The 12,909-nt window shown below is 41.7% G+C and overlaps 1 protein-coding gene across 2 annotated transcripts; it reads right to left on the bottom strand.

Moving 5' to 3' along the window:
- Positions 1-66: 66 nt before the first annotated feature.
- LOC143525291 (uncharacterized) lies at positions 67-12,507 on the bottom strand. Of its 2 annotated transcripts, XM_077019018.1 has the most exons (25): positions 12,038-12,507; positions 11,374-11,508; positions 11,189-11,287; positions 10,993-11,085; positions 10,455-10,619; positions 9,426-9,563; positions 9,045-9,221; positions 8,110-8,274; positions 7,773-7,838; positions 7,486-7,603; positions 7,183-7,288; positions 6,640-6,875; positions 6,028-6,153; positions 5,773-5,899; positions 5,254-5,422; positions 4,971-5,168; positions 4,712-4,806; positions 4,317-4,367; positions 3,672-4,050; positions 3,384-3,560; positions 2,949-3,060; positions 2,479-2,572; positions 2,119-2,290; positions 1,228-1,312; positions 67-882 (listed from the first exon to the last, which is right to left on the bottom strand). In XM_077019018.1, the coding sequence occupies exons 1-21, from the start codon at positions 12,123-12,125 to the stop codon at positions 2,954-2,956; spliced, it is 3,015 nt and encodes a 1,004-aa protein (XP_076875133.1). In that variant the 5' UTR covers positions 12,126-12,507; the 3' UTR covers positions 67-882; positions 1,228-1,312; positions 2,119-2,290; positions 2,479-2,572; positions 2,949-2,953. The 2 variants fall into 2 exon arrangements, with proteins under 2 accessions (XP_076875133.1, XP_076875134.1); XM_077019019.1 differs by lacking the exon at positions 11,189-11,287.
- Positions 12,508-12,909: the final 402 nt, after the last annotated feature.

Below are 12,909 nucleotides of genomic sequence, written 5' to 3'. Positions count from 1 at the left end.
AGCCTCAGGTAGGAGCATCAGCACGTCCTCTTGCATATAGTGTCATTAGCGGGCACACACACAGGATGTGGGAAATCTCTCTTATTATTTGAGTGTTTGGAGTTGATTTAAATGCTTTAGCTAATATTACTGTCATTTAATTTCCCTCACAAAAGTCCCAAAAACAAACACAAAAAGCAAGAACAAATGTTCAATATAACCCACAAGCACTTAGTGTTGTGCTGAAGTCCTCCCTGAGGCCGGTCTGCAAAATCTGCCATTACACTTATTAGCTATACAGTGCTTAATTTGTAAATCAAACAATGCCGGAACGCAAACAGCGGCATGAGACAAGGGGTCACTGAGGTCATATATATGATAGATATGTCAACAGAAAATAACAATCATAGAACAATATATATCTATAGTCACCATGACAACAGTTATCATGATAAGTGTTAGTATTTCAAAGTGCAAAAAGAGCAGAGCTCCTAGGCATGTTAAACCTGATGTGATTCGCTAAAATCTGTGCTCCTTATTTAAAAGGACTTCTGAGTTGAATGATTTAGCTTTCTGCTAATTTGACTTTCTTCCTCTCTCTTTCATTTAAAGTGCAGGCACAATAAGAAATGCACAAACATCTCCATCTTCAAGTAGAAACCATGTTGGGGTTTATTTTGGTCTGGAGGTCTGGCTGGCAGCTCTCAGTTGATCGAGAGGTTCTTCACAAACTCGTTTAGGCTCTTGCGGCTTGGCATAGGTGGACAGTGGCCCCCCTTACGCTTCCACCCCTCCCGTGGACTGTACCACTGTTGCTGGAGGTCCCCAGGAGGTACCAGAGCAGAGGAAGCACCTTCTGCTCAACCAGTTGTGGCTTGCAGGGGTAGAGTTCCCTAACCACCTCTATAAAAAGAACAAGATAAATAAATCAACCCTGGAAAGTACTGGGTTATTGCAGAAGCATTTTCTTAACCTAGAAAGATTTAATTCAATTAAAGTGACAGTATTTGGTAACTATGGTAACTCTCTGGAATGATTATTATCAATATTATAAATATTATTAATAAATATAGGAATTATAGTATTTCTGGTAAATCTTTTATCTTTTTTTTTTATCTCTGGCATCTCTTAGCATATCAGTGGAATGACTTTCTGAAATAATTGTTTTTTGATAAATGTATTTGAATTTGTAGAATATTTCTGTATACACAACCACAAAAGATTAGACACTGTATATTGTATACTTACCTGCAACTTTATCAACAAGATCCACTTTAGCTTTTCCACTGAGAAATCGAGCCTTTGTGCAAAACAGTTGAAGAAGTAGTGTTATCTGAAAAAAGATAGATCAAGGACAGTGTTGGTCAAGTTCAGCAATATTTACAGTATGGTAATTCTTTTTAGAAACGTGTCCTGCTTTATCAAAACAACTAATTATTCACATAAAATGTTACACTTTAACTAAATATATATGAACAGTATCTGATAGGAGAACAAAGCTCTGTTTGCAAATGGTCATTTGGAACACATATGCATAATTATTTGAGTGCATATTAGGCAGAACAAAAGAGCCTAAGCACATCCACTGTAAACTCCATTATTTAACAATCTGCTGTCAGATAACGCAAGATCTCCTGTCAGTCTTTTTTTTCTCTTTATATTGGACTGTGCCTTAATATGAAAGGAAATTTCCATTTGATCTGCACCACAAACATCTAGCCAAAGAGCAGGAACATTCTTTTACCGATTTGTGTGAACCTTTTCCCCAAAGGTAAAACAGAACACAATCATTGTTGTTGTTGTTTTTCTAAAGCCCAGTGGCATGTGTTCTTCAAGATGTTTTGTGAAGAGAGAAATGAACCCACCAAGGTTATTGATGAGAGCTTGAATGGCACCTATTGTTGCCATGTAGATGGCGTTATTCTTGGAGTTGAGGTGATTGTCCACTATAGCTGGGACTAAGATCTAGACCACTTGGGCCAGGTTGTCTCTGAGCAGTGCTGGCACATCTGAGCAGTGTGATGTGCCAGCATTTAAAATGTGCCAGCATTTAATGTTCTCCAACGTATGACCCCCTATACAGATCACTTCTGAAAGCTGCTGAAAACATTAAAAATCAATTCAGTTCAAATGAGTTACCGGGAACATGTTGCCCACGACCATATATGGGTTGTCTTCGCAGTCGACCACCAGCTGATCAATGCACTTGATGCGCTCCCTGAAGTCTTTTGAACCCAGCAGGGCCTTGAGCTGCTTGACGTACTCCGTCTTGTCTGCAATGCTAAGGATGTGTGCTCTGCTGCTGTCTTTGCTGAACACACACAAGAGAGAAAACACAAGGATTGGGTTATAGTGTTGAAACACAAAATGAACAAGGCTGCAATCAAATTAAACCAACATCAAAACCATCAAAATTGCAAACATCAAAGCAGTTCCAATCAGGATGCACTTTTTTGTTGTTGTTTTGATTTTTGTTGTTGTTTGATTTTAAATATTCACCTGCTGGCAAACTGAGGAGGAGGTACGCATGACTCCACAGCTGGGATGGAGCGCCTGCCTCGAGCTGTGTATCCTGAGGCATCTCACCCAGATCCTAAAGCCACATCAACATCATGGAGTGATGATATTGAAGTCCACATGTTGCTTCATACTTTGGTTATATCCCAAAGGTTTCAAGCCGGTTCATTTTGAACCATGCTCTGTCCTTTAACTACTGGGTCTGGGACTACACTGTGCATGCCCTACTGTAAATACAATGTATGGTGCCACGCACTGCCCTGTACTTTAATATTTTTTTACAATATATGTCTACCATCACAGTTTAGATGGTTTTTTTTTGCAGTCTGTTTCACCTAAAGGTTTTGTGAATAAGCTTTGTTTAGTGAGTAAACATGGGGCATAGTGGCTGAATGGGATAAAAAATCCTCATCATGTATGCAAACATGTTCCATTTATACTCCTTGTCTAACCTGAGTTAGTTCTGAAGTCCTTCTAAAAACCACTCATGTGCAAGAACATCCTCGAGCACAGGACGTTTTGCAGGGTCCTTTTGAAGACACCATGTTATCAGATGGCGGCAGTCTGTGTGTGTAGCAACGGGATTAGTTGAGAAAGAAAATCAATTACCATCTGAAACTTCTGATCTGACTGTTCTAATGGCTTATTCAAAGTTTATAAATGACAGAACTGTACAGAAACCTCCATCACTAACAAAAAAGACTGAACAAAACTTTTTATCATTTTAAGACGGTTACAAAATGTTGTATTGCCAATTCTCCATTCTTCATTAGTCCATTTTATCAATCTGTGGTTGTGTATTACATTACCAGATTAAATAATTACATAAATGATCATTTTGCAATTTAGACTTTCTAGTTATCTTGAAGATGCTTCTGCCTTTTCACCTCTGGATGGGTTTCCACTGAAGCACAGGTGTGCCTCAACAATGTCCTCCACCTTCTCAAAGGGCAGATGTCCACAGATAATACTGTAGAGGAGCACACCCAGACTCCAGATGGTGGCTTGACGGCCCTCATACGTCCTGTCAACCTGCCATTCAGGTGGGCTGTATACCATGGTGCCTGAGACAACGAGAGAGAATCATCAATAACAAAATAAAATGTTTATAATAGTCTCTAATTTGATCCCATTTTTTAACTTGAGGTGCACATTTCATTCCTATGGTGAATAACCTCTAAAGTGCCTGTAGGGTCCGGTCTTAAGCAGATCGCCACAGCCAAAGTCGATCAACTTGACGTCAAGGGTGTCCAGGTTCACCAGAAGGTTCTTTCCCTTGATGTCTCTATGCAGAACTCCACGGTCATGGCAGTGAAGGACAGCCTGAACCACCTGACGCATGATCCGTCGTGCCAGTGGCTCAGGCAGTTGGCGTTGGTGCAAGTTCAAGAAGTCAAACAGGTCTATGCAGGGGACGGGTCGCTCCAGAATCAAGATGAAGCACTTGTGGCACTCAAACCATTCTAGGAGCTCCACAATATGCTCACAACGAGGTGGCTTGCACACCATCTCCATTAAAGCCACCTCTAAGGGGAGACGGCGAGTATTGCCGGGCTAAAATTAAGGAAGACTTGGTTAGTATGGGTTTGAAGATTTATAGTGGAATTATGGTTAGCAGGTTAACATGAAAGGGATCTGGATTGGTACCAATCATTAGATGAAACCTGAATATAAAATGTGAACTGTTTTCCATTCGTGTTGTGAGGAGTCACTGAATGGAAAATTAACAGCTTTGCGTTTATAGTCCCTTTACAGTTTTACCCATCTAAAAAGTTTCAAACATTGTTGCAATATTACATAAGTAAAGGTATTGGACTTACAACAGTGATGAACCTTTCTGCGTGATACTTTGGCACAAATTTAATGGCGATCTGGTCACATAAAAAACACAGGAAGTGAAGTTGTTTACACAAAACAGACAGTATATTTAACATATCTAAGGGCTTTCAGATGGTAGCCACAGCTTCTCGGGTAACTCATAAATCTGGAGTCTGATAAATACTCATCCACAGATTGCCAAGCTTATCACATTGTATAATCAGGATCTTTGTGTTCAAAAAGTGGAAAAAGGTCAAGGTACATTAGACTTGACCACTTGATTGCCATGTGAATAACAAATGATCTCTAGGGAAAACTCATAGCTCAAAGTTCTAATCACAATCTAAAATAGAAATTAGGTCCCACAATCATTCTTGTATTGTGTGCTGATGCTCACCTGTTTTCCATCAGCCTTGCGGACTCCTGCATACACTGAGCCGAATCCTCCTGTGCCCAGAAGACGTCCCGCAGTGTAACGTGAAGTGAAGCTCACTACATGAAACAAAAAAAGTTACATCCTTGTAACTGCAAAACATTATTCAACATGGAGAACTAGATTTAAAACATTGTTGTGTAATGCAGTGTTAACAGCAAAGCAATTTACGTGCAAGCGCAGTGATCACACATGAAGAAGCTGAAGAGCAGGCAACACTCACCAGAACTGTTTGAAAGGGACGGGCGTGCTCTGATCAGACTGGGAGCTCGTCTGCGTCGTGGCAGTAAGTGTTTAGTAGGGACAGCCGTGGGGGGGCTGGGACTTCTGGGGGTGCGTGCATTGCTGGGGCTCGTGGGCAAATCATCCATGAGGACATCGGTCTTAGTCTGGGCTGGAACATTACTGTTCAGCTGCAGGTCTGATGAGAAGGAGGTTCATAGGTAAGCGGTAAGGTAAAGTTCTCAGGAAACAGGAGGGGAGCGTTTGCCGAGGTCAGCCGTTACCTTTCAGAGGTGCCGCGTCGTCTGGGCTCACGTCCTTCACCGTGTGCCTAAGGCTGCGCTTCATTCGCTGCGTGTTCTGCCGATCCGTCTGTGCGGCTGGAGCTTCTTGCTGCTCCAGACGAGGCTGACGCATCTTATATCTTGGAATCCTAGACACCTTTGTCCTCTTCTGGGAATACACACGTACGAATCACCACAAAACATGGAGTGATGATATTGAAGTCCACATGTTGCTTCATACTTTGATTCTATCCCAAAGGTTTCAAACCGGTTCATTTTGAACCATGCTCAACCACTGTGCATGTCCTACTGTAAATACAATGTGTGGTGTCACGCACTGCCCTGTACTTTATTATTTGTTTACAATATATGTCTACCATGACAGTTTAGATGTTTTTTTATTGCAGTCTGTTTCACCTAGAAGTTTTGTGAATAAGCTTTGTTTAGTGAGTAAACATGGGGCATAGTTGCTGAAAGGGATAAAAAATCCTCATCATGTATCCAAACATGAATCGCCACCTTGGATTTCAGAGTGAGGACAGTGTCCCTGATGGTTGCCAGGTCTTTGGCAGGGATGTACTTTTCCACCATCTTATCAAAGTCGTGGTGGGAGGACAGGAACAGCAGCATACGCCGGCCCAAGCGCCTGAGACAAGGAACAGACCCCAAAACAGGAGAGAACCGAGAGTGAGGGATCCATGACTCACAGCATCTATTACTATCTGGGAAATTGAATAAGCTTTGTAGAATTCTCGTTCTGATCACAATACTAACCTGGTTTCTTGGGAAGAGTCCTGTGCCAACTTGGAGACTGCAGGAATAATTCGCTCTGCACCAATCTTCTCTACCAAAGTAGCCAAGTGCCGAGCAGTACACTTTCTTACTGCAGCATTCAGATGACTTTTGAGGAAAACAGAAGGAAAAAAATTAGGGCATTCAAAAAAAGAAGGTAATAACTATTAATCCATCCAATCAATGTATACAGTACAACTTTTTGCTTCTATAAAGAAACTTAATACCCTTATGTATGATCTACGTGCACAATCAAATGATCATATTCTATTCAATGGCTTAGTTTGCAACAGTTAGTGTATATATGTATTTTTTAAACAGAAAATGTTTGTATGTCCTCTGTGAGCTAGCTAACTAGCCTATTCTTTAAGTGGTGTGAAGGGCAGTTTGGATCAGCAGAGCGGAGATGGAACTCAATAAAAAAAAATATTTAAGAGGATAAATAACTAAAAATATTGATATAGGTCGTGGCAATATTTTGAAAGAACAATGGAGAAGTAAAAACAGCAGCCATAATCAGTGTTGTGTTAGCTTCTTGTTACTGTTGTTGCTATCTGAAAGCCACAGTTTAAAGCTCACTGCATGCTAACTGACCAGAGTCCTCCAGCAAGAAGGGCGTTCATGCTCCGAATGGGGGTGCAGTTCTGCACCATGCTGTCCAGAGCTGTGTCCACGTCCTGCCTGATGAAGCCATTGGACTCCGCTGCTTTGTGGAGGAGGACCTTAGCTGTAGCCTCCACTTCCTGGTCCATCCCTTTCTGCAGGCTGGAGTACAACTCCCTCAAGGACACCACCGCCATGCGGGACACTGCAGAGCGCAGGTGCAGCACCTGCAGGAAAGACGACGTTCCAGCTCGTTTCAGCCACATCCAACACTGCCACCGCCATCTTAATAAGTATAATCCACCACTGCAATGTGTTATGTAGGCCTAAATACATTAATCACTAATTACAGTTAGATATGCCATCTGAATTTCAATTAAATGAGAAATGTTTTTATAAAAAAGGAATTTCAAAGTACTATGCTAACTCTGACTTGAGTTTGTCAGCAACATCACCTGTAATGTGTACATGCTGATGGCTGCCAATTTTAGAATTCAGAAGACAGATACACAGTCAGCAAATATAGTGGCTTACCTCTTGAATAAGAACAATGCAGACATCATGAAGCCTGCTGCCAAGCACATCAGCGTGATACTGAGCCAATCTACGGATTGACATCAATCCTTCAATTTTCTTCTCCCTGTATGAAGATATTGGACATAGACACACACTGTAACCATCGGCTACTGAAAGTAAAAAATGCTACAAGAAAAGGGACAAAGAGGAAAAAACTTCACTAAATACATGCATACATACCATATATGCAGAACACCATAAATGACTTGCTGTTTAACCTGCCCTAGCCAAATGCTTCAGAATTTTGCAGGTGTGACTTACCAGTCATCAGAGCTAAGCAGTCTGAAGCTCTGAGCGAGAGCGAGGTCTGGTTTGTAGAAGGGCTGTAAAATCTGATGCTCATGGGGATCCTCCCTGGGAGTTCCTGGTTTGAGTTCATCTAGAGAGGAATACCAGAACCCAAACAAACTGACTAGGACTTTTAGGGCTACCAGCTCAACTTTGGTTCAAATCAGCTTGAAAACTGACTGCAAAACATTATTCAACATGGAGAACTAGATATAAAACATTGTTGTGTAATGCAGTGTTAACAGCAAAGCAATTCCAACCTCTGCCAACTACTCCTTCACACATGTCGTCAGCAGGGACTGCCCTGGTGCTTTGCACTTGAGATCCTGAAAAGCACAATACATATTAACACGTACTCCATCAAAAATCCCAAATATAACTTCTGGTTTCATAGTGGTTTCTTCATGGTGCAGAAAAACATGTCCATGGGTGCAGGCATAGCAATGTACAAGAGGATCAGCAGGGGCTTTTTGTTTGTAGTATAGGGCTTTCAAAGCAGTTTTTACTCTTTTAATACTTTTTTTACTTTTTTTGTTGTTGTTGGTGCAGCAAATGATTTTGGATGCAATTTCCAGGAGAGCAAAAGAGTGAGCTCACCTTTGGCAGGCCTGAAGGCACGGAGAGGCTCTCGGCCAGAAGGTTTGGGGAGTGGAGGCAACCTTGTGAATGTGGGCGGAGAAGGCCTCATCAGTCCTGACGAGGTGACTGTCGTGCGTGAAGCGAGCACAGGCAGTGGGGGACACCTGCTGGAGCCAACTTCACCTGCATGGGCGAATAAGGCCATTAGCAGAAATTACCTCACCATAACATTTCTCAGTGCCTTAGTACTACGTTGCATATGTTTCTTTATCTGAAAGTGCCACTGAAATATGATTCAAGCAAGATGGACCGAGAACGGCAACATCTCATATGCATCTTGCTACAATTCATGTAATGGCAGCACAATGAATTAGTACTGAAGAACTGAAAGCAGGGCATCCGTGAGCCCAGAAGCAGGAAGACATTTATCAGAGCTTCAGTAAATGTGTGACCCAGTTTTAGTTTAGCTTAGTTGTGATTCTTTTAGTTTATTGCATCATGAAGTCTTACATTTAAATACAATTTGATTCAATTTAATTATTTCGGCACAATTCAAAATTATTTTAATTCTGATACTGGTAGATACTGAAGCGCCAAACTACAGTACCGCCTAGCTCTGCTAATGGCTAGCACATGTCGCCTCTGCTAGACACTGTTCCATTACTGAGTGAAATCATGTCAGATGAAGAGCATCAGTATGAGTATTTTGTACATTTGACAAGTGGTGACTATAAATGATCCAAGTATATGCACATTTTTTGGTTAAAATAAAATTCATGTAGTATGTATGACACCACAAAATTAGGTCTGCTCATCACTTTACCACTGACGTGGGAACAAGTGCAAGACAAGCTTAGTGCAAGACGAACTTAACTTAACCGGGCACCCAAATAACCGGCCATGCCTCACTGTGTGTGCCTAGCACGTTCTTAGCAACGTAGCCATGCGCTCACCAGTACTGTCCCTCCACGGACCCGGGTCTCTGCGCCGAGGGCTCGTGTCTCGCTTGTGTCGTCTACGATGCAGAGTGGGAGTGAGCTGCACTCCCGGAAGAGTGGCCAGAGGGTAGGAGGGCAGTAGGAAAGACCCGGGGGGGTTCCCAGACAGCAAGCGGCTGGATTTGGGCAAACCTGCATGGGAAAGGGCATCCATGATCATGAGTTTAGCTCCGTTCACTTGACACCTGAGTGAAGTTTCTGACTAACTGATCTCCTTGTTCCCAAATATCGTATTTAGCAATATTTTAACACAAAACAAATTACGCAACATTATAAATTCTACATTTTGTACAGGTATTTCAATGACATAAAGTAAAGCCAACATCAATAAGTCACCTCTGCCAGCATCACTGGGGTTAGCTGCTTCGAATATGTCTGGAAGCAAGGGTTGAAGATGTCTGCCGCTCCGGTGAAGTCTCCCCACTCTCTCTCTCTTCCACCCTGGAGAGTGGAGCTGGGGAGGCTCCACTGAACCTGGACATGAAACACAGGCAGAACTGTAGAGGACACGTTCAATCTTCAGACCAGCATATGAAATTAAGACCTGCAGATCATACTGCATTTTAAATAACAATAGTAGATTATAATAATCGATATTTTGGCATGGCTCAAATGTATATCAAGAGTAGCATTAAGTGGATAAATGAAATGTGCTAATGAATAGGAGCAATTTGAATAACATTTAAGAAAACTTTTATTCATAATCAAATCTGCAGATGGCAGTGAGGAGCAAAAGTGGCTATGGGAGAGTTCTGGAAAGCTCTGGATCGGAACAGCGCAGGCCTGGGGAGTGGGGTGCTGGCACAATCAACTGACTGCAATAAAACTTTCAAGTCTAGTCTTGCTTGTAAGCTCACATTGCCCTTGCCAACAGAAGTAGGTACAAAGCACAAACTCCTTATATCACACAGACTGCTGCTGCTTGACGCTGGCCAGGTGATACCCAATACTTAAAGAAGCCATGTTATATAGATTACAAAGATTAATAGATATACGCTTTAGCAGCAGTCCAGATGAGGTATCAGAAGCCAGCAAAGCAGCACGACAATGTTTTGTTTAGATTGTTTGGGGGTGTACTAAAATAGTGATAAATGACATCTGTAATCCATATACATGTATTATCAGTATTATACTATGCTGGTATAACAATGATTCGAAGCATTATCACCTTATACTAAACACAACCGCCTAGCAGATGAGTGAACTGATGGTGTTACAACTCTCCCCATGTTACAACTATACCCGGTCTCCCCTATAGGGTTTTCAAAGCAGTTTTTACTTTTTAAATATATTTTTTTTACTTTTTTTGTTGCTGCAACAAATGGTTTGGATGCCATTTCCAGGAGAGCAAAAGAGTGAGCTCACCTTTGGCAGGCCTGAAGGCACGGAGAGGCTCTCGGCCAGCAGGTTTGGGGAGTGGAGGCAACCTTGTGAAGGTGGGTGGAGAAGGCCTCATCAGTCCTGACGAGGTGACTGTCGTGCGTGAAGTGAGCACAGGCAGTGGGGGACACCTGCTGGAGCCAACTTCACCTGCATGGGCGAATAAGGCCATTAGCAGAAATGACCTCACCATAACATTTCTCAGTGCCTTAGTACTACGTTGCATATGTTTCTTTATCTGAAAGTGCCACTGAAATATGATTCAAGCAAGTGGCTGAGTTGCTGTTAATCGCAAACACTTCCATTTCCTTATAATACAGCTGACTGTCGAATTTTAGGAGCGAGGAAATTTCACGACTGGATTTACTGCACAGGTGGCATACTGTCACAGTTCCACGCTGGAATTCACTGAGCTCCTGAGAGTGACCCATTCACAAATGTTTGTAAAAACAGTCCGCGTGCCTAGTAAAAATATCTTATCAATGTCTATATGAAAGAAGACAGTTATCGATGAAGAACCCACCAGCAGGCTGGAGGTAGACTGGATCCATCTGCCTCAGAACCTTGCCTTGAACATGGGGCTGAGCAAGGTGTCTCTGCCTCTCCATGTCAGGGCCTAAATGCAAAACACCAACGCAGGGCACAGAGGAAGCATGAGCATGTACTGTTAAGATCATCAGGTTTATAAGAAGGGCTACAGTGCCATGTGAATTCATTACAATGTTGAAGAATATGTGATGTCATATTTTCTGATAAAACTGATGTTTTACTGGTCAGGTCATGTGCAGAAAGCTGATGGTTCTGCACCTCTGCCAGACCTTACAAACAAATGTAATAAATACTTCATCATGCATGGTTATTTGATTTGTTGAATACGCATGTAATCTTCAGTGTTACACAGTACCAGTGAGGAGTGGTCCTTCTACAGGCATGTTAACATAGCCGACATCTGAGGGTCCCGCCGTACTTCCGTGAGGGAAGGGTGCTGGTCCACAGGGATCCGTGTGGATCACTGTCGCTTGGGGGTTGTAGGGCACACCTGAAAATCCCACAGCAGGTAAAGTGAAACCCAGCACGCCTCCCAGTGAGGCTCAAATGTCTTGTAAGTGTTTCCCAATGAACAAGTGATTATAACAAGGGCTATGGTGCCATGTGATGTCATTAGAATGTGGGGAGAATGCTTAAGAATTTGTGAGGTCATGTTAGAAATCTGTTTCTTTTTAAAAATGTTTATTTTTATTTGCTTTTTCCATGGCCACATGGACAATGTTAACATGGTGGGATTTGTGAAAATTGTGCTGAGTCAAAGAAATCAAAGAAATAACCCATGCTCCATTAATTATATTATCCTGTACACATGAAATAAAGAGCTTGACAGTCATCTGTAGAATAAATATACAGGTTATTTTTCTGAACCTTAGAAACCTACTATATAAATGTGTATACATATTTAACTTTTAATTATTATGAATAAGCCTATGGAAATCCATACTCATAAGAATTAATATACTGTCTTACATAGAAGTATAAAATTATGTACAGTATATATGAAAATGTATTTTTCTCACCATGAGTGGTAAAACCTGGTGTGTATATGAAGTGGTTCTGTTCCTGCCTAGGCCTAGGCTGGTCGGTTCTCCTGGGGAAAAAACTCATTCTCCACCTGAAAAATAGAAAGAATAGAAAGACAGAAAGATATAGAAGAAATAGAAAGATTTGTTAGATTTGTATGTATTGTAATTCACAGAGCAAAATGTCTTTCGACTTGTTCTGAGCTTTTCAGCATCAAAACTGAATCCAAACATTCCACCTTCCCAACCAAACATTCTAAACCAAACATTCCAAAGTTGAGTAGCACGTGATATCACAATTTCCAGTTTTTCTAACCAAAACACCAAATCAGCCAGACTGCTACAATAACCTGATGCCGCCTGGCTTGTACCCAAAGGGTTCATACCAGAGACCGTATATATTATATATATACATCAAAGGAATGAATTGAAACTAGCTAGCGGTGGTACGCTAACGACAGCTGCGTTTCAACAGCGGGCGGAAATTATCATACAGTTAAGCCCGCCCACTAAGAGGGAAGACATGATTGGTCAATTTTGCTGTCTGTAAACGAACAGCGGGCATCACAGTCCTGATAGGGGGAGACACAGGCTCACAGGCTTCCACTTAACCCCTCACCTTCCAACACAGATTGAATAGACACGGTTGAATAATGTATTTCCTTATATTTTTGTCATTGTTTAGATGTCGATTGCCAAACTGTAAGTAGATAAAATAAATTTGGATAAATTATTTTATATATATTTATGTTTTAAGAATATTTTTAGGCCCTCTGAGAGTACATACGGTCTCACTCTGGTCTCAACACAACTCACTGTCAAATACTGCCCACTAGTGGGATAGGGATGTAGTACAAGTGACAAACTAT

The sequence above is a fragment of the Brachyhypopomus gauderio genome, chromosome 10 (assembly GCF_052324685.1).
Source record: "Brachyhypopomus gauderio isolate BG-103 chromosome 10, BGAUD_0.2, whole genome shotgun sequence".
Classification (NCBI taxonomy): domain Eukaryota; kingdom Metazoa; phylum Chordata; class Actinopteri; order Gymnotiformes; family Hypopomidae; genus Brachyhypopomus; species Brachyhypopomus gauderio.
Note: the sequence above shows the minus strand (reverse complement) of the source record. Positions and strands in the feature narration are given on the sequence as shown.

Bases quoted from the DNA above. Each gene is read 5' to 3' on its own strand.
- LOC143525291 (XM_077019018.1), bottom strand. From the start codon at position 12,125: ATGAGTTTTTTCCCCAGGAGAACCGACCAGCCTAGGCCTAGGCAGGAA. The intron at 5,423-5,772 runs GTGGCGATTCAT...GTGTATTCCCAG, and splicing joins TCCTCACTCTGAAATCCAAG to AAGAGGACAAAGGTGTCTAG. The intron at 5,169-5,253 runs GTAACGGCTGAC...CCTTCTCATCAG, and splicing joins CGACGCGGCACCTCTGAAAG to ACCTGCAGCTGAACAGTAAT.